This window comes from Sphaerodactylus townsendi, linkage group LG03 (genome assembly GCF_021028975.2).
Source record: "Sphaerodactylus townsendi isolate TG3544 linkage group LG03, MPM_Stown_v2.3, whole genome shotgun sequence".
Lineage (NCBI taxonomy): Eukaryota > Metazoa > Chordata > Lepidosauria > Squamata > Sphaerodactylidae > Sphaerodactylus > Sphaerodactylus townsendi.
In genome coordinates this window covers 71,355,671-71,377,677 of record NC_059427.1, presented here as the reverse complement: position 1 = coordinate 71,377,677, position 22,007 = coordinate 71,355,671, and the positions used below count along the sequence as shown (strand labels likewise).

The 22,007-nt window shown below is 41.1% G+C and overlaps 2 protein-coding genes across 3 annotated transcripts in view; both read right to left on the bottom strand.

The window, feature by feature from the left end:
• Positions 1-1,759: 1,759 nt before the first annotated feature.
• On the bottom strand, positions 1,760-4,041 carry BRK1 (BRICK1 subunit of SCAR/WAVE actin nucleating complex). Its single transcript, XM_048491905.1, has 3 exons — positions 3,868-4,041; positions 3,658-3,740; positions 1,760-2,421 (listed from the first exon to the last, which is right to left on the bottom strand). Exons 1-3 carry the CDS (start codon positions 3,983-3,985, stop codon positions 2,395-2,397), a joined length of 228 nt encoding a protein of 75 aa, XP_048347862.1. The 5' UTR covers positions 3,986-4,041; the 3' UTR covers positions 1,760-2,394.
• Positions 4,042-6,938: 2,897 nt separating this feature from the next.
• The window catches only part of FANCD2 (FA complementation group D2), a 59,683-nt gene continuing 44,614 nt past the window's right edge, over positions 6,939-22,007 (bottom strand). The window contains exons 35-44 of one of the 2 annotated variants that reach the window (XM_048488526.1): positions 19,820-19,919; positions 18,133-18,255; positions 17,150-17,243; positions 13,577-13,648; positions 11,921-11,959; positions 11,000-11,074; positions 10,306-10,380; positions 9,618-9,764; positions 8,362-8,442; positions 6,939-7,556 (exon numbers count right to left, since the gene is read on the bottom strand). In XM_048488526.1, the coding sequence (XP_048344483.1) occupies positions 7,479-7,556; positions 8,362-8,442; positions 9,618-9,764; positions 10,306-10,380; positions 11,000-11,074; positions 11,921-11,959; positions 13,577-13,648; positions 17,150-17,243; positions 18,133-18,255; positions 19,820-19,919 (884 nt within the window). In that variant the 3' untranslated portion in view covers positions 6,939-7,478. Of the gene's footprint in view, positions 7,557-8,361; positions 8,443-9,617; positions 9,765-10,305; positions 10,381-10,999; positions 11,075-11,920; positions 11,960-12,808; positions 12,968-13,576; positions 13,649-17,149; positions 17,244-18,132; positions 18,256-19,819; positions 19,920-22,007 lie in introns of those variants that run through there. The other variant, XR_007243833.1, reaches the window with a different exon arrangement.

Genomic DNA, 22,007 nt, shown 5'->3' with positions numbered 1-22,007 from the left:
TGAACAGTGGGTAGAAAGAATAGTGGTGCACAGCACACCAGAAAAAAGGGTTTTCAGGCCAACACCACACATTTGCAAACATATACATTCAACTGACTTTAATGAGAGTATGCAGAGAATTGCTGTTTTAGAACAGGAACTACAATTGAAACAGGTTTCACTAGCAATTGAGAACTAAAGCAAGATAGGGTGACACACACACACACACACACACACACCCCTCCCCCCAGCCAACTACAATAAAGGTGACTTGGGGCTATCTGGAAACTCCAGTTCCTGTTACAATCTATATAAAGGGCATTGATGCATTAGATACCACGAAGTTTGAGGAGAGGAGACAGGGACAGACCCACCTGCTTCTTTGTGTTACCATCTTCTGCCAGCAGGCAAAGACTTTTTTGTTCCACCTGGTGTTGTTCTCTCAGAGAATCCCTCCTTCCTGCCCTGCTTTTATGCATTTTATTGCACTATATGGATATTTTAACTGGATTGATTTCTTTGCATTAGGTGTTTTTGTTTAGTTTTCATGGTTTTTGAGATGTGTTTTTACTGTGTGTGTTTTAATGTTTGCTGTCTTGGTGACTCTGATGAGAACAGAGTGGTGGGGGCATAAATTTTGTAAATAAACAATAAGGCAGAAACAATTTTGAATATCCTTTACAGGATTGCAACATTTGAACATAATTTGAGCCTTTGATCAGCTGCTAACACACACACTCACACCCCGCCCATATTATATGGCCAACAAAAACTTCAAGGATTAACATTTCTACTTACACTACACCTCCCCATTTGGGGTTAAAAATTCAGCAACACTTCCTTTAACTAACAAAGATCCTGCTGACCAATGCATGGAGTAGTTGCAGGTCAAATAATTCACAAATTTAAGATTTGGTAGTGGTGAGCAACCTCCAATTAACATGCAGAAGAGCATGTAGCCATTGCAGGGGGCCTCCTTTTTACATACCACAGCATTAAGGGGGAGATATGTTTTTTTCCTTATGCCAAGACCATACAGCTCCTCCTTTCAAGATGCTTAATTTTAATCAATTATGGATATTTTGGAGAAAGGTAGTTTCTCTTCAGAAGCCCACAAAAGAATTGGGTAGTGTGAGAAGACAGTAATGTTAAATACTTACTGGAAAGTTAGATAGCTACCAATTCTGTTCTACTCATATTCATTCTAATATGAGAAGGGTAAATACTTATTCTGGCAAAAGCATAGTAGCTTTTAGACAAGTAACATCACAACTGCCAGATCAGAAGAGCTAAATGCCCAGTAACATTAAAATACAATATTATATAAGAACATAAGAACAAGCCAGCTGGATCAGACCAGAGTCCATCTAGTCCAGCTCTCTGCTACTCGCAGTGGCCCACCAGGTGCCTTTGGGAGCTCACCTTTTTTTTGTAATAAAAAGATATGTAATTTAAATGACTCAGAAGCAACAAAACAAGGCAGAGAAATCTTTCTACATGGTACCCCAACTACTTCCTATTTCAGGTATCCTACAAAGCTTGGGTATAGCCAGAGGAACAAGAACTTGCCCCTTTTTCACAGCCCACTTCTCACAGCCTGTGGCGTCAAATAAGCCAGTCAATGAACCCAACATAATCTTCAAAAGGTCCTGTCTGTTTATTATTGTGGTACCGGTATTTAAGGATGACCAGGAAAAATAGGATATAAATATGTAAGTAGCTCCCCCACCCCTGAAAAAAAAATACATCCCAGAATTCAGAAGCAAACCAACCAGGCATGTTAAGCAGAGGTGGTTTTACTGTGGAAACACAAATGAAAAAGACGCCCCAAGTTACATTAGATTATACAAAATACTTAGAAAACACAGCCACCCATCCCTTGGCACATGATAGACCCCCACCCCCAATACATATGGAACATTTATTTGATTGAGCAACTGCAACAATGCACATTATTCGCTACCTTCCAGCAACAAAAGCCAGCTGCAGGATGCTTACTATGTATATTGAAACTGCCACTACAGCCATCCATTATGCACAGTGCTGACATCCTGATTTGTTTAGATTTTAAAAAAACCAACTCAAATTGTGTTCCCAGAAACTAAGATTTGGTTCAATGTGGATTCCATTGCTGCAAAGCAAGAGGGCTTTGCAAAGATGTGGGGGTATGAACTGTATTAATCTGCTTGTATAAAACCACATTAATTAAACATGCTCTTGTACAATTTAGCTGTTTCAGCTGGAATCATCAGCACAAAGTCACAGACTCCAAATGTGGGATACAGCTTCCCAAGGGGTAGAAACAAGCATAACTCCCATCCATATGAAGTAATGAAGAAACTTGATGTCTGATCATCAGCTTTGTAGACAGCATCATACTTTTCTGGGTTGGTCCCCTGCCAGTCTCCAGCATACCTATGTCAGTGTTTCACCTTTTGTTACCTGCCAAAACAAAACAAAAAATCTCATTTTCAAATGTGGTTTCTTAAGGAGGGGAATAGAGAGCCCAAATATTTATTATTTTTATTGTTGTTGTTAACAATGTTTGTATCCTGCCTTTCTGACCTTACAAGGGCCACCAAGTCAGCTAACAACTCAATATAGTACAATTATAATAAACAGAAACAAAGCATTAGTTGTAGCACATAAAAACACAATACAATGACGGTACAACCATTAAGTACAGCTATCACATGGGATAATTTCTTCAATTTGGCTGATAGTTACAGTAAGTTCTATGTAATCTGTCTGGTAATTAGTAATATGATATTGTGTGACAGCTATCTTATATTTCTGTTTGTTATAGAATAACAGGGTCAAAGTTTGAAGAAGAGATATTGAAACTGGAAATTAGCTAATAATTTAAAATGCACAAGATAAAATTACATTATAACGCGAACATATTAAATCCACCTTAAAGGGAGAATCTGGGGTCCACAGTTTAAATAACATTGAAAGTGATGCTGTTTCCCCCAATTGGGAGGACTGGGTACAACACCATAAAATGTTTTCATAGCAGTATAAAACATTTGGAAACATTTTGAAATTGTTTCCAAAAGAACATTTCTGCTGTGTGGCATGGCCCATTGCTGTGTTCAGATTTGTGAGTTGGGGCATGTTCTACAATGTGATGGTGACTTTGAAACGACCTGGTGGAAAAAAGCATTGTTTGGTCATGTTGGGGGAGGGTAGCTGCCCATGGGGGGGGGGGGGGGGGGGGAGGCCATCAAACTCAGGTTTTGCCCAGGGCTCCAGTTTGCCATGCCACTGCTGGCTGGCCACTATGTGAGACAGACTGCTCGATTAGATGGGACCACTGGTCTGATCTGGAAGGGCTCTTCTTATGTTACACCTTTCTCATCTTGATATACGCTTCCCATTTTTAGATGTGGAGCAGGGAGAAGAACACACAAACATGTAGTGTCCCAACTGTAACTTGCACTGATTCATTCCAGGAAAAGATTCAGTACTGTCCAGTTTATCCTACTGACCCTACCTCCTGAGCTACACCCTATAGTAGTCCGATGAAGAAAAGCGGGGTTAGTGGGCAGAAGCCCGTTGTAAAAGGGCGCAGAGTAACGGGGGAGAAGAGCTAATGATAACTGTGAGATCGTCACGACTGTCTTCCGGGATCTCCCCAAAAGCTTCTTTAAAGGGTCTGGGAAGGAACGGGCTTACCCGGGCCTCGATGTATTCAATCCGCCTCTCTAGCGCTGTCAGCTTTTCATTGAGTGTGGCCAGGCGAGAGCGGCAGGACATGTCTGCAAGGGAAGGAGAACAAAAAAAGGAAGTAAACGAGCAGGAGCCCCATCTCTCTCCCCTCCCACCTTACAACCAGATGGCCCCGCAAAAACAGCCCCCATCACCACTGCCAGAGGGAAGCCCTACCGAACGAATTGAGGAAGTCCGCGATCTTCTTGATAGAGCTGGTGATCACCTCGATGTACTCCCGGTTCGCCCAGTCCTGGTGAATCTCACGCTGCACCGGATCCTCCTGGACCGACATGACCGCCAGCTGCAAAACCCTCCGTGAATTACTGCGCCTGCGCACAACGCTAACCCGGTTAGGCTGGGCTTTCTCGGAGTAGGCCGACAGTAGCAGTGCGCAGGCGCCCGGTTCCCCCGCATCTGCGCATTAGACGAACTTGTAGTCCTTGCCAAGTGCTGGCAATGAACTTCGAAAACCAGCTGAGGCGCAGTTGTAATCCCATGTGAAGGAGCGTTTGTGTAGGCTGTTTCCTTGCAGCTAATATGATCACCATTTATTTATTTATAATCATGCTTTCATTTCTCAAACCATGGCAGCTTTATACAGGTTCTTTTCTCTCTCCTGTGAGAGCAGGAGATTAAAAAGCAATGTTTAACAAATGGGTTTTAGTTTTAGAGTCTGAAAGGAAAGGGCTTTAAATTATGTTGATGCTGCCTCTTGTTTGACATTTCAATGATTTCAGACACCTTGATGGATTTATAAACCAGGAAATCATAGAATCGGAAGAGATCAAAAGAGCCATCAAGTCCAATCCCCTGCCATGCTGGAAGTATGTTTATAAAGCTGCTTGAGCGTGTTGTATAATTTCATAGTTTATAGTTACAATTTAAGAGCTTTTATCCTGAAAGTTTAGCTAGATTCCTGGGGGATCTTTTATCCTTGTAGTGTAAGAGAATACAATAAAACTTTGAAAAGAAGTGAGACATTGCCATTATGTTTACTCTCCACTTTAGCATCAAAGCAACTATACTATCACAGAACACTTGATTTCACCCCAAAATAGTATGTCAGATACAAGACTGACCATGTGTAATACAAAGATCAATGTTCCATAATCTTAATTTACATACAAAATGAGTTAGCAAATGTCCACATGTTCAGCAGTATTCGAAATTTTTTTGGACACTAATCTATTTTAGAGCCAGTAGAGAAAACAAGCGTAGAAAGTAACAAATTTGATTAGCACACAAACTGAGGTCCATGAGAATTTCACTCTTAGGGTGTGACCGACTTTGTGAACCCACCATTCTATGCCCTGGCCCTGTGTGTTGAACCCAAAGTCACTGGAATTTTGGTCAGGAATGAGTGAATTAAACGTGTGATTTAAATAATTGCAACATACTTCTTTCAACCTTTAATGTTTCAATTAGAATATGTGCTTCTCAGGTTCAGCTCAAAAGTCTGTGGGTGGTCTCCTATTGCCAACTTAAATTTGCTTATGAGAAGCCAGTATTTTTTGTTTTTTGCCCCTATTTTATGGAATTAGCCTGGGGACAAGTAACTTCACTATCTAGCTTTCATAAAGATGGTACATTTTAAATTAAGCTTTTAAACTGTGAATGAAGCAATGTCTATGGCAGGTGCTTCTGAATTGTGTTGTATGTATTGTTTACTGAGCTGTTTGGTTTCAAACTGATGAATTATTCTTAAATTGGTTTAAGCTAGACAGCTAGAGCCAGTGTTGTCAGATTAAGATATCTGTGTGTGCACATATGCATGTGTGCATCTTCACGTGCTCATTTAGTCATAAAACTCATTGGCCAGCTGCTCTGTCTCTCTTTGCCTAACCTCTATCTCATAGAGTTGTTAAGAGGCAGAATGGAAGAAGGGAGACATGGTATGTGTTACCCTGGACTCCCTGGAAGAAGGGCTGGGTTAAAATGCAAGAGATGGCTGTTAACAGGACTCAGACTGCTGTGTCACCTTGTATGCACACTCATCCCTCTGTTCTTATGAGTTATTCAAGTCTATTTATTTAAATGTCATTCTCACATCTGCCTGCTTGAAGCAGCTAACAAAATCAAATTGCACAAATTACATTAAATCAATACAAGACAGAAAAATAAGGACAAGCTCCATCCTCTGCTGCTGGAAATTGCTTAGCTGAATTACCCAAAGGGCTGACAAATGAGGACTGCTCCCCTACTTCTGTAATTGGCAGTTTCTTTAAGGCAATAAGAAGAATATATGTTTCAAGTACTTTAAGTGGAGAGGTGTTATGTATGTAAGAGAAAGGTTAAGGATACATTGGATTTTAGCTTTCAAATGGTAGCAAATGTTGTGGTTCTCCTGTGTTTGGTCAAGATAAAATAAGGCTTCATCAGTGTGCTGGAAAAGACAGTTTGTCTAGCTCTTCTAGATCCCCACATTTTTCTAGATCCCCAGGCATTTTTCAATTTGCCTTGTCAGGAGGATGTTTACAAAACATTCTCAGCTCCCACCCTGATCAGTTGTTCAAGGTGGGAGCTGACAAATTTCTAGAGAAGATCTCTGACGAACCAAATTGTGAAACATGTAGGGACCTAGAACAGCAAAATAATCTCTCAACCTTGCATCTTGCTCCCTTGGTCTTTTCCTCTTGTTTCTGAAACAGATCTATTGGCATACAATAGAATACCATTCTTATACAGTGGAACTGATTCTTATCTAGGCTTGAAGGCAGTTTCTCATAGCATCAGTTCCTCCTACTTGTTTGAGGCTGTCCCCCAAGCAGTACAGCTACACCAGTTGAACACCAGTTGAATATAAGGAGATGCTATATTTAAACTAGCAACACCCCCCAAATTTACACTATGACCTCTGCTGAAATTATGACTGATGCATGTGTACCACCCCCTCAACTCTTACATTTTCTCCTAATGTAGTCCCTTCCATTTGCAACATTCACTGTTGTGGTATCTAAATGTAGTATTGCTGTGTCACTGTACAATGGTTTTCAGATATACACACAAATTAAAAAAAGAACAGAACCTTTCAAATAAATAGTATTAGCTAAGTATTATCTGTTCGATGTATGTAGACATGTCAGTACACTTTAAGTGATGTTATAATTCACGCTTTGAGTGTTTATAGGGTGTTTATAGGCCTTGAAATGGCTTGGATGGGGAGACAAAAGTAGTTGACTGTTAACTAAAACAAAAATAAGCTATCAATGGCCCTATAGTCCTATACAAACTTGAAATGGCCCACATTAATGGTACAATTTTATATTTTAATCTGTAAGTATGTGAATTAAAGTCAAGATATCATTATACAAGTTCTTGCATACAGCACAGCAAAAACTTCTAGAATATAATATTTCCATGAACCAGCACTGAAAACTTGTGATAAGCATATTCCCCCCTCCAAAATCATTTCTGTACAACATTTAAAAAAGGAAAGTAGGGCATTTCCCCCTAAAAGTGCATAAGTACAAAGACCACACTCCAAAATATAGTTAGGTTCACGACCTGTTAGATTAAGGTAAAGAAGCAAATAAAAGGAATGCCGTTGATAAAATGGAAACCAACAATAAAAAGTGCTTTGTGTTCTTATTTAAAGCTTTCTAGAGATAAAGAGCTGAACGTTAAACAACAATGAGCTCAGGCTTTATATAGTCCCTTTTATAATCCACCTTGTTTTGGCATGCTTGGCAACCAGTTACACAACTCATCAGGATCACCACAGTTCCTGAGCTTTCAAATTACAAGTTATAACAGATCACCATAAAGTTATCCTGATATGGTCAAGCCTAATCAGAGCTGTCTTCATCACTGTCTCTGATATCTGCCTTGCTCTCACTCTCTGAATCTTCTTCTTCTCCCTTGTCCTGGAGAAAACATAAACAATCATTAAGTAGTAAAGATGGGGGAAAGCTACATATATTTTTTCCCCATTAGCTAGGTATCAAACTCACGGCCCTCCAGATATTATGGACTACAGTTCCCATCATCCCCTGCCAGCATGAGCAATTAGCCATGCTGGTAAGGGATGATGGGAACTGTAGTCCAGAACATCTGGAGGGCTGTGAGTCTGACACCTATGCATGATTAGCACATCTGCAATATTAGCAAAATAAATGAAGTTGGATTGTACTGCTGATTTATTTACTTGAATTTCATTAATTATTTTTCACCGCCCATTTTCAAAGAGATTACTGCATGGATTGGCACAAAAATCATCCAATGAATCCTGTGAAGAGAATGCCCAGGTGATGGGAGTAAACAACCAAAGTATTCTTGCTATGGTAGAACTTGATTGAAGAGGAAGCTGCTGAACTAGCATTTAAGTAGCAGTACAGATACAGCTAGAATCTTCTTCTTAGGAGAAGCACAACTGGAGGCCTCTGTTCATAGGACAGATTTTGAAAGCTCAGCAGAATTACGCATCCTGGCAGCAGTTTTCTCCAGATCAAGTCAGAGGAAGAAAGAGAAGGGACAAGAAGAAACAGTTTGGACATGAGAAGGATCATACTAACCTCCCAGAAACTGTCTGAAGGACAATGGGCACGTATTTTGATAACCACAAGTAAGATATATCACAGCTGCAGTTGATGCCAAGAAAAGAGACTGATCATCCTTGCCCAAACTCAAGTGTAATAGATGTTTTTTAAAAACCTGCCACAACAGAAATACCTCAGAATCCTTCTCGGGAAGCATGGACATTTCTTCCTCTTCCTTGCTTTCTTGGGATGCTTGTGAAAGGATCTCTTCACCCTAGAGTAGATACAATAAATCTAAGAGGAAACCCATAAGACAGGAAACAGAATCTTCACCAGCACAATTGCCTGTCAGCATGGGAGCTACTTCCCACTGCATAAGCACATGTGGAATGTAGACATTCTGAGCAGAATCACTTTGAACTGTTGGCAGAACACAGACAAAGAGGGTAAAAAGTAGACCTTCTGTGAAAGGGCATTCCCAAGCTATGGTGTTATTGAAGATGGCTTTCATCTCGTGGCCTTCCACGCGGTGGGGTATGCAGAGAAGGATCACTGCGGATTGTCTCACTGTCTGGACAGCACCACATGGGAGTCATAAAAAAACAGAACTGGGAACTCGGGAATGACAGGCCGCTGACAAAAATGATATAAAATAAGTTCCAGGCAGCTTGTCAACGACCTGAAGCTACTTTCTGGACTGGTTATAAATTCTGATTAGGTCACCTCACATAAAACCAGCTGTTAGTCTGGATGCCACCAAGTCATGATCAACCACAGCTAAATCCTTTAAGTTTAGGAAAGAATGTCATTGGTATTCCAGCTGTGGCTGGTAAAAAAGGATCACTGGTCAGCACCCTCTGCCTATCCAGCAGTCCTGTTGTTGTTGTTTTTTCCTATTTATTACACATTTTTGATTTTGTTGCCTTATATATTGGTGTCTAGCTTTTCTGCAGCCAGATTTGGTCATTATTCCTTGTTTCCTTGTTCTATTATACAGTTTTATATTATGAAGTTTTTCCTTAACTAAGCTTATAGATGCCTGTGGATCCTTACAAGATGAAAAGGGAAGGATAGAAGTGTTTCATTAAATAAATGCTGGCTGCAGCTAGTGTGTGGTTCATTACAATTCTATCATCAGAGAAGTAAAAAAAAGAAAAGAAATGCTGTTATGGCATCCTCTGCCCTGGAAGGTGAAGCCAAGATTAATATTTATACACTAGGTTAGCATAGGCACATTTTTACCTTTGATTTAGTATTCCTGATACTTGTTCAGTTTTAAACAATAGCATCTGATTAAAGATGTGACCTTATGCATGCTGACTTAGGAATATGTGCAGAGTCACCATGGATAGGATCAGACTGTTCATTTTCAAGCCTGTCTCAAACAATGTTCATTAAAAATGGCAGTTGTTAGACATGAAATATTACTTTCTGCCAGCCTGTACTCACCTGCAGGTCTCTGTTTTTGAGGATGCCAACCCAAAAAGCCTCCTGACAGTGATTCAGAGCCAGCATTGCTTTCACTCGGTACACAAACTGCTCAAGAGACTTCTTCAGTAGAGGAATGTGGCTGGTGAGTCCTGTGTCTTGGCGAATCTAAATGTGGAAGAAAAGCACAGTCCTTTGGTGTACATAATCATTATTGTTCAGTGGAAGGCTGGAGGGCAGCTGTGTTCATATGTAAGGAAACATAAATGAATGGACTGAGTGACCTTCAAGAAACCTCTGCACCTCACACTGTAAGGATCAAAATAATAATGGCAGCTTCAGTATGAAGCTGTCATAAGAAAAGTACAGAAATGTATAAGGGTTGTAAAATATCAGAATAGTGTTAAGTGTTATGAAACATATATCAAGTATTATTGAACAAGTAGTTTGCAAATGGTAGCTGTTACAGTAAAAAGGGAATGACAATGGTGTTTTTCTTTGCTGGGAATCTCCCTTGTCTGGAAAACATCCTACTAACCAGCCATCATCACTCAAGTCCTCCTGATAATCACCTGCTAAGAAGGTATCCTTCTAACATAGTTGGCCATGCTGGCAGGAGTTGATGGGAATTGTAGTCCATAACATCTGGAGTGCCAAAGGTTCGCCACCACTGTACTAGAGCAAGCCCCTTCTTGTAGCCCCCTCTTACCTTGGAATGACCACACATGTGGTGGAGTTGTCTGGTACTGAGTTGTAAAGTTTTCAGCAAACTCTGCACGTCTTCCTGCAAACCCAACAGAACCCATTTACAATCCAATTCAAAACTGCAGTTTACTGGGCTAGCTGAAACAAGAGTTAGATATAATGGAAACATTTATGGCTCAGCAAAATATATTGAAGCAGGCAGGGCTGTTTTTCTTATTAGGTGGCAGCATAACCCAGTACACTCAACAGGGAGTCACAGGCAGTCTTGACTCCCTGAGGAATATACCTGTTTTTTTGAAGCATTCACATGTTCCTCTTTTAAGTATGCAGCTAAGACACCTCAGACAGACACCTAGAAATGGAACATGTGAAGCAATGATTAAATGAGATACCATCTAAGCTGGACTCCATGCTCTGATTGCAAAAGACGTGCCATGAAAGGAAATGCATTTCTTTGTTTTGTGGCCAGCGCCAAGATAAATTACACGATACCTTTTGAGCATCATCTCAAATTTTGTGTGGCGACCAAACTAATTACAGCTCACATAGTTTTTCTCAAGCATTTATCAGGTTCTCTCCCATGCTTTTGTCATTTTATGCACACCTAATAACCACAATCCATGTTCTAGTTTGAACTAGGACCACCATGAACTGCTCAGTTTGTATCCATAGGAATCACAAACCCCGAGCATTCTTACCCTGTGCCTTTTAAAGCTGCAGTCCAAGAGGGGCATGCCAAGTTTCAAAAAGATTTCCATGAACAGACGACCATACTGGGAAAAAATACAGAAAGGCAGAAAATGCATCACATACCTTTATCTCACTGTGTGTGACTAATCTGTGCAAAAGTCACATTGAAGCCTAGAACCACAGAATAGGAGCCTCAAGGAAATCCTAGACTGGCTGGGATTTAGACAATTAAAAGTGCATTTTGGAAAATGTCAAAGGTTTGAATCTCTCCTAGTTTGTAACCCTGGCTGTTTATCCTAAAATATATTTGGAGTTAAATATGAATGAAATAGCCACAGCAATCAGGATCTCTGTGCTCTCAACATAGTAAAGCAGCCATCATGGAGCAACTGTGACCACCAACTCTATGCTAGGGGAATATGGTTTGGCGAAAGGATGCTTCAGAAGCAACACAGGAAGTGTGATGGAAGGAAGGGCAGAAAGGTGCCTTTCAGGGTGACTAAAACCATTTTTAACTCACTGGTGGCAAAGAGTGGGAATTAACTTTGCCATTGAGGTAAGCTAGAAAAGCAGAACAATTTCTTTATTTGTGCCCTCACAATCTGCATGAAGAAGTGGCCAAGCAAAGACCCAAGGGTGTTGCACAAGCAGCATATCAGTCTGGATGTCCTCAGGGGATCCCTGAGTGGTGGCAGTGGTTGGAGAATCTTTCCAGGGAACCTTACTGGGAGTTTCCCAATAAGGAAAGGCACCTTTCCCCCTTACCTCTGTCGCAGGGAAACATAGATGTCTGTGAAGAACTATACTTTTAAGGATCAGGCCAACAAAGCTGCTGGCTGTTGAGATTGGCTTAGCCTGCCAGCTGCAAACTGGTACTGCTCTGGGAAGAGTCTGCATTTCTAGGCCTGTAGTATCTGATTTTCACTCACCTTCAGGCAAACACTGAGCACAGGCCTACTGTCAAATACCTATTTGAAAAGACCAAAAAGTGCAAAAGAAAAACAGTGAAAAACTATGATTTTTTTTATCATTCTCCCGACTGAGAATCTTGTATTATAAAATGTTCATGGAACCCCCTCCCATATTGGTACTACTGAATATCTGGAGTTGAAGACGTGTTCCTGGTTTAGCGTGAGGGTTTTTTTACTTCCTTGTTGCTCTTGTTGTATGCATGCGCATACTCATGCACACTCACCCACACTTCCCCACCCTTGGAACAAAACTACATAAGATGCTGACTTATAAATTATGTGGAAGGCCCAAATAAATTTAGCTTTGTTGGCTCAAGAGCAATTCACAGGAAGAGAGGCTGTAGCTCACTGGTAGCAAACACTTGCTTTGCATGCTCACAGTTCCAAGCTCAATCACTGGCATGCCCAGTAAATGAAATGGTCACAGGACTGGGAGAGACCACTGCTTTAGACCTTGGAGAGCCACTACCTTTCCTAGTTGACCAGTAGACTGGGACAGAGGGCCACTAGTCTGCATTTCTAGGCCTCAAAAAGCGGCTTCAAAATTGAATATGTTCTGTGGGATGAAATTTGACAATGCATTCATCATCTGAAGTCAGCACTGACCATAAGGAATTTACTTATCTTAGTTGTACATTCTAAGCATTGTTCCTTAAGACAGATAGTCCATAGCTGATTCTGTTTGTTTGCCGTGGCCTTACAAAGTGCAATTTTGCCTAATCCAGAATATCCCTCCTAATGAGAGGTACAGAGGCTATGTCTGTTTGGCGATTGCACATCTGGATTCCAGCCCCCCCTCCCCCCCCCGCTGTGGTATAGCCCAACTTGCTGGGGGAGAGCCCTTACCTGGGTGGTTCTGCATCCAGGATGGACTGGTGGCGGGGCTGGACAAGCGAGCGGGGTGGCAGGAATGATGGGAGGAGAGGCCAGCCCGCAGCAAAAGGCATCCTCTCAGTATCAGGCCGAAGGCGGTGGGAACTGAGGCCCAGGGACAACCACAGATGCCTGGAGGTGAAGACCCCAAGGCCCAGCTTGGCAGGAAGCTGATGCAACCAGAGGAAAGCAGCATTCCCTCCCCAGCAGGATCACCCAGATGATGAAACAAGGCCTGGGAGTAGCCCCAGCAGTCCAGGATGGCCATAGAGGCAAGATTGCTGGAAAGCCAATCCCGCCCCACAGCTGCAAAGAGGTAGACCTGGAAAGGCTCCTTTAAGGCTCTGAAGTAAGAACCAAGGAGAAGGGCCCAGTCTGGGGGAGGAGGAAAAAGCCATGAGGGCCTGGTTCAGTGCAGGATCAGCCAGTGGCCCCTTGTGTGTGTCAGAAGCAGCTGAGCCTTGTCTGAAGCCAAAGGAAGCAGGACCCTGGAGTGGGAATGGGGCTGGGCACATTGGACCAGGGGTCTGATAATGTCACCATAGGTCTTTAGGCTAGTAGGCATGAAAGGCATATATAAAGCTCTCACTGACCATGAGAAAGTGTGACCTTTCAACCAAAACTTGGTTCCCAAGGCAGCTTACAAAAGTTACTAGCCAGCATCACAGTAGAGTCCACTGTAGACAACTGCTTATTTTAATTCCACGAACAAGGAAGAAATATACCGAAATGGCTACTTACCTTAACTAAATTAACAAGTATGTGGAAATCCCGCACAGCCATGTTCCAATGTAGCAATTTCTCTAACTGAACCTGTGCAGTGGTAAAACAGTAGATAATCCCTTTTCAGACATCATTCTAGTGTTGCCACAAACAGAGGAATAATGGTTTGCTGGTTAAGAGTGGCATACTCTAAACTGGAGAAACAGGTTTGATTCACCATTCCTACACATGAAGCCTGCTTGGGCCAATCACAGAACTCTCAGGCCCACCTACCTCACAAGGGGCCTGCCGGGGGGAGATAAAGGGAAGGTGGTTGTAAGCCACTTTGAGACTCTTTACAGTAGAGAGAAGTGGGGTATGAAAACCAACTCTTCTTCTTTCTCATAAGAACATAAGAACAAGCCAGCTGGATCAGACCAGAGTCCATCTAGTCCAGCTTTCTGCTACTCGCAGTGGCCCACCAGGTGCCTTTCGGAGCTCACATGCAGGATGTGAAAGTAATGGCCTTCTGCGGCTGTTGCTCCCAAGCACCTGGACTGTTAAGGCATTTGCAATCTCAGATCAAGAGGATCAAGATTGGTAGCCATAAATCGACTTCTCCTCCATAAATCTGTCCAAGCCCCTTTTAAAGCTATCCAGGTTAGTGGCCATCACCACCTCCTGTGGCAGCATATTCCAAACACCAATCACACGTTGCGTGAAGAAGTGTTTCCTTTTATTAGTCCTAATTCTTCCCCCCAGCATTTTCAATGAATGCCCCCTGGTTCTAGTATTGTGAGAAAGAAAGAAAAATTTCTCTGTGTCAACATTTTCTACCCCATGCATAATTTTATAGACTTCAATCATATCCCCCCTCAGACGTCTTCTCTCCAAGCTAAAGAGTCCCAAACGCCGCAGCCTCTCCTCATAAGGAAGGTGCTCCAGTCCCTCAATCATCCTCGTTGCCCTTCTCTGCACTTTTTCTATCTCTTCAATATCCTTTTTGAGATGTGGCGACCAGAATTGGACACAGTACTCCAAGCGGCTCATCTTCACTGGCTTTATATATAAGGGCATGACAATCTTTGCAGTTTTATTCTCAATTCCTTTCCTAATTATCCCCAACATAGAGTTTGCCTTTTTCACAGCTGCCATGCATTGAGTTGACATTCCCATGGAACTATCAACTAAGACGCCCAAATCCCTTTCCTGGTCTGTGACTGATAGCACTGACCCCTGTATGCAGGTATGTGAAGTTTGGATTTTTTGCCCCTATGTGCATCACTTTACATTTTGCTACATTGAACTGCATTTGCCATTTCTTAGCCCACTCACCTAATTCTCCTATCAAGGTCCGCTGGAGCTCTTCGCGAATCCTTTATGGCTCACCACACTATAATTTGGTATCATCTGCAAACTTGCCCACCACGCCACCCACCCCAACTTCCAGGTCATTTATGAATAGGTTAAAGAGCACTGGTCCCAAACGGATCCTTGGGGACACCACCTTACATCTCCATTGTGAGGAATTTCCCAGGTTTACACCCACTTTTGCTTCCTGTTCCTCAACCAGTTTTAATCCATAGGAGGACTTCCTCTTATTCCTTCTTCATTGCTGAGTTTTCTCAATAGTCTCCTGCAGGAACTTTGTCAAAAGCCTTTGGAAATCCAAGTAGACAATGTCCACTGGTTCCCTTATCCACATGCCTGTTCTACACCCTCAAAAGAACTCTAGTAAGTTTGTAAGACAGGATTTGCTCTCTGCAAAAGCCATGCTGACTCTTTCTCAGCAGGTCTGCTTTTTCACATGTTTAATACCTTATCTACGATAGATTCTACTAATTTGCTACAGGAACAGATACTGGAACTGACTGGCCTGTAATTTCCTCGGTCCCCCCTAGATCCTTTCTTAAAGATTGGTGTGACATTAGCCATCTTCCAGTCTTCAGGGATGGAGCCTGATTTCAGGATGTTGCATATTAAAGTGAGAAGATCAGCAAATTTCACGCTGAGCTCTTACAACCTCTTTTGGGTGAATGCACCCAGGCTAGGGATTTGGTAGCACCTAGTTTATCAATGGCTGCCAGAACTTCTTCCCTTGTCTACCAATTATCATCGCCAGGTTCCTCAGAATCAGCCTCCTAAGAAGCTTGGTTCAGGTGCAGGAATGTCCCTCACCTCCTTTCTGGTGAAGACAGATGCAAAGAATTCATTCAGCTTCTCTGCACTTCCCCTGTCATCTTTTAGCACACCCTTGTTCCTTTGTCATCTAACTACCTGGGCACGCTTCCCTTTGCTGGCTTCCTAGCTTTTGATGTACTTGAAGAACTGTTTGTTGCTGGTTTTGATGTCGCGAGCCATGCTGCTCTCATAATCCTTTTTTGCCCCTTTTATAGCTACATCTTACTTTCTTTTGCCACCATTTGTGTTCCCTCTCATATTCTTCATCAGTCAAACTGGACTTCCATTTCTTAAAAGACATTTTCTTTTTTTTTCTGATAATTTCCTCAACCTCTCTTGTTAACCATGGTGGTTTTTGACTGGGCGCTGCTCTTCTAACCTGTAGGAACACATTCCAGCTGAGCTTTTATGATCTGTGTTTTTAAATAACCTCCAAGCATCCTGATACAGTTTTGACTCTCTTGATTTTCCCTTTCAGCTTCCTACACTATCCCCTCATCTTTGAGAAATTTCCCTTTCTGAAGGCTAACGTAACTACATTAGTAGTTGTCACTTGTTCGGTGATGCAGAGATACTGAATTCGACAGCATTGTGGTCGCTGTTCCCTATTGGCTCAACAACACTGACTTCCCTGCACCAGATCCTGGTCCCACATAGAATTAGATCTAGGATCACTCTCCCCTGGTTGGTTCCACAACCATCTGCTCTAAGTTACAGCTCATTTAGCACATCCGGTGAATGCTCTCTCCTTACTATGACCTGAACATGCATTTTTCCAGTTTATATGGGGGGACAGTTAAAATCGCCCATTACCACTACATTTTTGTTTTTGTTGGCCTCTCTAATTTCTTTTTCCATCTCAGAATCCTCTTGTGCACTTTGGTCAGGGGGACGATAATATATTCCTAATATTAAACTGTCCTTCACACCTGGTATTGATATCCACAGTGATTCTGTAGGGGAACCAGCTCCTCTTTCATTGTCTATTTTATGTGACACTATGCTCTCTTTTATGTAAAGGGCAACTCCACCCCCAATGCGCCCTGTCCTATCCTTCCTATAGAGCCATGTATTCAGAAGAAAAAGGCACAGGTAAAACAGCCCAGACCTTTTAGGTAATGCACCTGCAGTGCTGAGCTAAAGCACCACTGTATCAGCCATATTATCAACTATTAAACCAAGTCTACTTTTCATTTGAATTTGACAACTTCTATTTGCTTGGATGCTGCAGGGCTGCATTTGATATTCAAACTATTTTTATATATTGTCCTCACCCAAGCCCAGCCCTATTCCAATTTTCCTTTAAAAGAAAGCAAAATGCTATACTAAGAAATGCAGATTCTATACCAACAGTTAAACATCTGCCAGTAAATAATCTATGTCAGTTCATTTGATTTGAATGTTATCTTTTAATATAGTTTGTCAGCCTACCTCACTTGAGTCTGATGATCGTCCAGCAGGAATGTTCCTCACTGAGTTTTCTAGCTGAGCCATCATTACTCGGAAGAAAACTGGAAATGTTTGCCTGGTTAAAAAAAAAAAGGTGGGCAGGTGAGAGAACTAACCCTATCTATGCCAGTAGCTCTAACAGCTTATTTCTGGAGCATTTAGCTACTATCTGGCATTTATGATATCTGCCTCCAAGACCATTTTTTCCTTTAAGAATTGCTTAGTGGAAGAAGATCTCAAGGTAGCCAGTATAATAGAAAAACAAGAGTTGCACCTACCAACTCTTAGGAGCACTTTTAGAGGGAGATGAGAATGCAAACACAACACTGGCAACAAGGAACCTCAGTCACTGTGTTCATGGCATTATATGATCAAAGTTACTCTACACATGTTAGAGGATACTATGTGAAATATTAAGGTCTTTGAGCCATTGTTATTCATCAACAAAATAGTCTTGGACAGATTTTCAAATATGACTAATGAATAATACAATGCAAGGTGCTGTTTATTCTGTACTGGTCACATTCCACACTGCATCTAGAGGCAGAAAAAAATGGGCTTCCTAAAACATTTTTATCTTTTGTCAAATGAAAGCTAAAAAGAGCCAAACCTGCTGTCCTTATGGCTGCAGAGAAAGAATTGAATGTATGAAGGTAATGTAAACATATACACCAATTAATAGCCTTGCCAGATATCCTGTAGTCATATTTTAGGTAGTTAGTGCCCAAGAGAGCTCTCTGCTTCTCTTCTAGAGAGTCAAATTTCCAACTCCATAGCCTTTCCTCTATCCCCACAAAATATTCTTAAGAGGCAAACAACATATCTTTCATTTTTATATAAGTTATTTACAAATTCTGGTATACAAATTGGATCTTTTTTTCAGCACATACTTTATTTGGGGGGGGGGGAGAGGAATGCAATAGATACCTTTAATCTAAATTAGCTACGCTAGTGGATGTCTTTACCTGGTCAAAGTAGGGTAAGTAGAAGAATGCCCATCTTTAGCAGAATGAATCAGCTCCGGAATCCCAATTCTTGAAATGTCTTCTATAGCTTTCAAACAGTTGTCTGTGTGCTCCAAATAGATACTGCATGGAACAATGTTTTAATGAAAATCACAGCTTTCTGCAGCAATATTAGGTTTCAGTCTGCACTATACTTGGCTTAATATACTAGAGCAACAACAGAAAACCCATTTCAGCAGCATCATTAATTCTGCAGCATGTAGCTCCAGTCTCAGTTTCCTTAGAAATTGCTACTCTATTATACACTTCTACCTTCCTGGTAGTGTATGAATATATACATTGTTGCCTCCTCACATCATCGATATGGCTGGGGATGAAGGGTAAAAAAAGAGCATTAAAGAATTATCCCCAGAGTGCAAGAATTTTGATTCTGAACTGTTGTAGCATACTTTAGGAGTCAGTTAAGCTTTGAATTCTACCCTGAAGCAAATATTTCATTTCAATTTTCATTTCAATTTTCATTTATACCCCTCCCTATCCCCAAAGGGCTCAGGGCGGCTAACAACATGGTAAAACTATATACAATTATAATAGAATAAACAGTAATGAAACAATGAGATACATTAAAACTGAAAATAAGGATCAAATTACAGATGGTGACTTAAACATCAAATCTAACAGATCAAAGATAACCACAACAGCAGAACTATAACAACATCTCAGTACATATTAATATGAAATCCATCCTATAGCAATACATCAATAAAACAGTGCATTAACAATAATACAATAACAATAATATATTAACATGTTAGAAATATCAATACATGGACAGACAATACATTTATAGTAGATTAATACATTTAAAGCAGTACGTTTAACAATGTATTAATACATTAACACTACATCAGCAAGACTAAAAACTGCTCCATGCTAGACCATAACTGCTGCAAGAGCCAATCTAATAATACTACCTATTCAACCTATTCTCCTTAGTAATATATAACATATAAGAGAGGCTAACTAAGCTAGTATGTATCTAACAGTCAACCTACAATTAAAGTAACAGTAAAAGAAGGGATCATTGTGTAGAGATAAATATGTATCCATTTCAAGGTCTGTAAGATGTGCTCCTCATAACATGAGCTGGTCAGCAATTACTGCTTCATTTTGCATTAACTGAAACTTCCAGACATATTTCAAGGGGAACCCAATGTACTGTGCACTGCAGGAATCTAACATGGCTGTGATCAGAGCACAATACTGGCAAAATCATCATTGTTAAAACTGTAGCTAGTGTAGCCACCAAAGCTGGTTAAAAAGCATTTCATGCTGTAAACAAGGCTAGGACCTCCATCTCTAGACACTGAATTAATAAGTCCCCCCCAAATTGCAAACCTGCTTTGCCAGGAGAAGTGCAACACCATCCAAAACACATTGGTTGATCAATCAACTGGCAGCACCACACACGTAACAAGGCATCTTTCAAACTTCCCATACTGTTGGGTTGAGATGAAGGGTGAGAAACAGATCAGACTGACACCTCAAATTACAAGAGGATGTGTTTTTAAACAGTTGATAATAGGTAATTTTAAATACTTTCACATAACATGGATTAACAGATACATAGTAGCCATTTTGTAGAAGTGAACATGTCTTGGAAAACAGCACAAGATAGCAGTCTTACCAGAACAAAGCATGGAGAGCATCATTAAACTGCCTTCCCTTCTGACGAACTCCACTGGGCTCTATCCAAGATTGGCAGAGAAAATATTTAGTGATGGAAGCTGTCAAAAAACGAGCAGGAAAGAAAATGAGTGATTAATCCCACAGGGCACACAACTGTATAGTCTTATTTGCCTTCAGTATTTCAAGTATATGGGCCAAATGCAATGCAACCTTGGTTTAATATTACCTTTATATTTCTTCAATGTTTATTAGGCAATTAGGAAACATAAGTACTAGAATGACAAGTTAGCTTGCTGTAGTTCAGTGTAAACGATTTGCTACCAATTGAATGTTCAATCATACTTGATTATGAGTAGGCACCCCCACCCCCACCCCATCCTGCCCTTTATGGAGTATGAATTTCTGCTGCTGAACTTAATGAAAATAGGTAGTGACCTTACCCACAGCAAGAACTAGAGTTCCAGTTTATCTCAGGACCTATAACCACAATGTGAAGCTAGTTTCAAATCCTGGGTTACTTCTAATTTTAGTTTATGTCACTGCCAATATAAAGATAAACTGTAGTTAGACTCAGTTGGGGTGGGGTGCACTAACAGGAAGGAGGGGTGAGCGGAGGGACCTTGCAATCACTTGGCCTGGCTGCCAGGATTGCTTAAGTATGGTTACAGACAATGTTTTGTCTGTGCTGTTCCTAAGATGACTAATGACTGACGGCTGCCAACATTAAGACTTTTTTTTTGCTGCTGGCATTAAATACCTTTTAGAAATCTGTTTCTTGACCTGAAATACATTAATAGGTGGACAGAAGAAAACAAAATGCAGAATAGCAAATGTATAGATTTTAAGGTCTACTTTTGTCACCAGCATCTGCCACAACTGTCATTATTCAAGTTAAAATTGACAGCTTCTGGTTCCATCGAGTGAAGGTCGTATTTTCATCTCTCTCCTACAATTTCTGCTGTCTTAGGTCATTTATATCTGTTTTATTCAGTTGCAACTGTCTGCTCTTTGAACTGATTGATCTAAGGGACATCTGAGAAAAGGAGAGTGTTAAAATGCAAAGAATTTGCTGAGTGAGAGGCTAAAGTGAACAGCTGCATTCCGAGACCTTTCTGGTCTTCTGAGTCTTCTTGACAACTTAACAGTTATAAAATACCTCCTTTAAGCCCAATTATACTCCATTCAGGAGCTTGGATCCTTGCATTCAGCATTTAATGATGTTTAATCATTAGAACTGTGTAAAAAACCTAAGAGATCACACTAACTGGTTGTTGTGGGTTTTCCGGGCTGTGTGGCCATGGTCTGGTAGATCTTGTTCCTAGCGTTTTGCCTGCATCTGTGGCTGGCATCTTCAGAGAGAAGTCTGTTACACACTGTGTCTAATGAGAAGGGAATGTTTAGTGGGGTATACATTGTTCATGTCCCAGGATGGTGAACCAATCAGTAAGCGTTTGGGTGGAACTTGCTATGCAAAGGTGTGGTTGAGTGCACTGTATTGCGGGTGGGGTTATCAGTCTATTTACATTTGTAGTCGCATTTGCATTCCCTGCAGCAGCAGCAGTATTGGTGAATGCAGATCCTATGTCTGGGTGGAGTCTATTGTCCATGAATTTAGCATGCCCTTCGTCTTTGATTCTGGTGTTTTTAAGTACTGGTAGTCAAGCTTTGTTAATTCTCAGAGTCTTCTTTCTTGTTGGTTGTCTTGGTGTTTGTGAATTTCAATGGCCTCCCTGTGCAGTCTGACATAGTAACCTTCCGAATTGTCCAGAATTTCAGTGTTTTCAAATAAAATGTTATCTCCAGTTTTGTTAGAACATGTTCTGCTACTGCAGATTTTTCAGGATGGTTAAGCCGACAGTGTCTTTTGTGCTCCTTAATACGAGTCTGAATGCTGCATTTTGTGGTTCCTATATAGACCTTTCCTCCAGGGTATGCAATAGACTCCTGTAGAAGTGAGGGAGTCTCTCTTGGCCTTTGCTGAGCCCATAGAGCGAGTACAATCGACTTTTCTGAGAGCCCTTTCACCCCTAGAAGCACCTCAAACGCAATTCTCAAAGTTTAGGAAACACGAACTAAATTATCATCTCATAAAAGGAGTCCTCTGCTATTGATTCTTGTTGCTCAGGAATGATCAAAATGCATCAGCACACAGATAAGGAAGTTTCCAATACATTTTTAATACATTT

What these genes read in the sequence shown, in the direction of transcription:
- BRK1 (XM_048491905.1), bottom strand. Translation starts at nt 3,985, where the DNA reads ATGTCGGTCCAGGAGGATCCGGTGCAGCGTGAGATTCACCAGGACTGG. An exon ending in GGACTTCCTCAATTCGTTCG is followed by an intron (nt 3,741 to 3,867) that starts GTAGGGCTTCCC and finishes CTTCCCTTGCAG; the next exon opens with ACATGTCCTGCCGCTCTCGC. An exon ending in TTGAATACATCGAGGCCCGG is followed by an intron (nt 2,422 to 3,657) that starts GTAAGCCCGTTC and finishes TTGTTTTGGCAG; the next exon opens with GTAACAAAAGGTGAAACACT.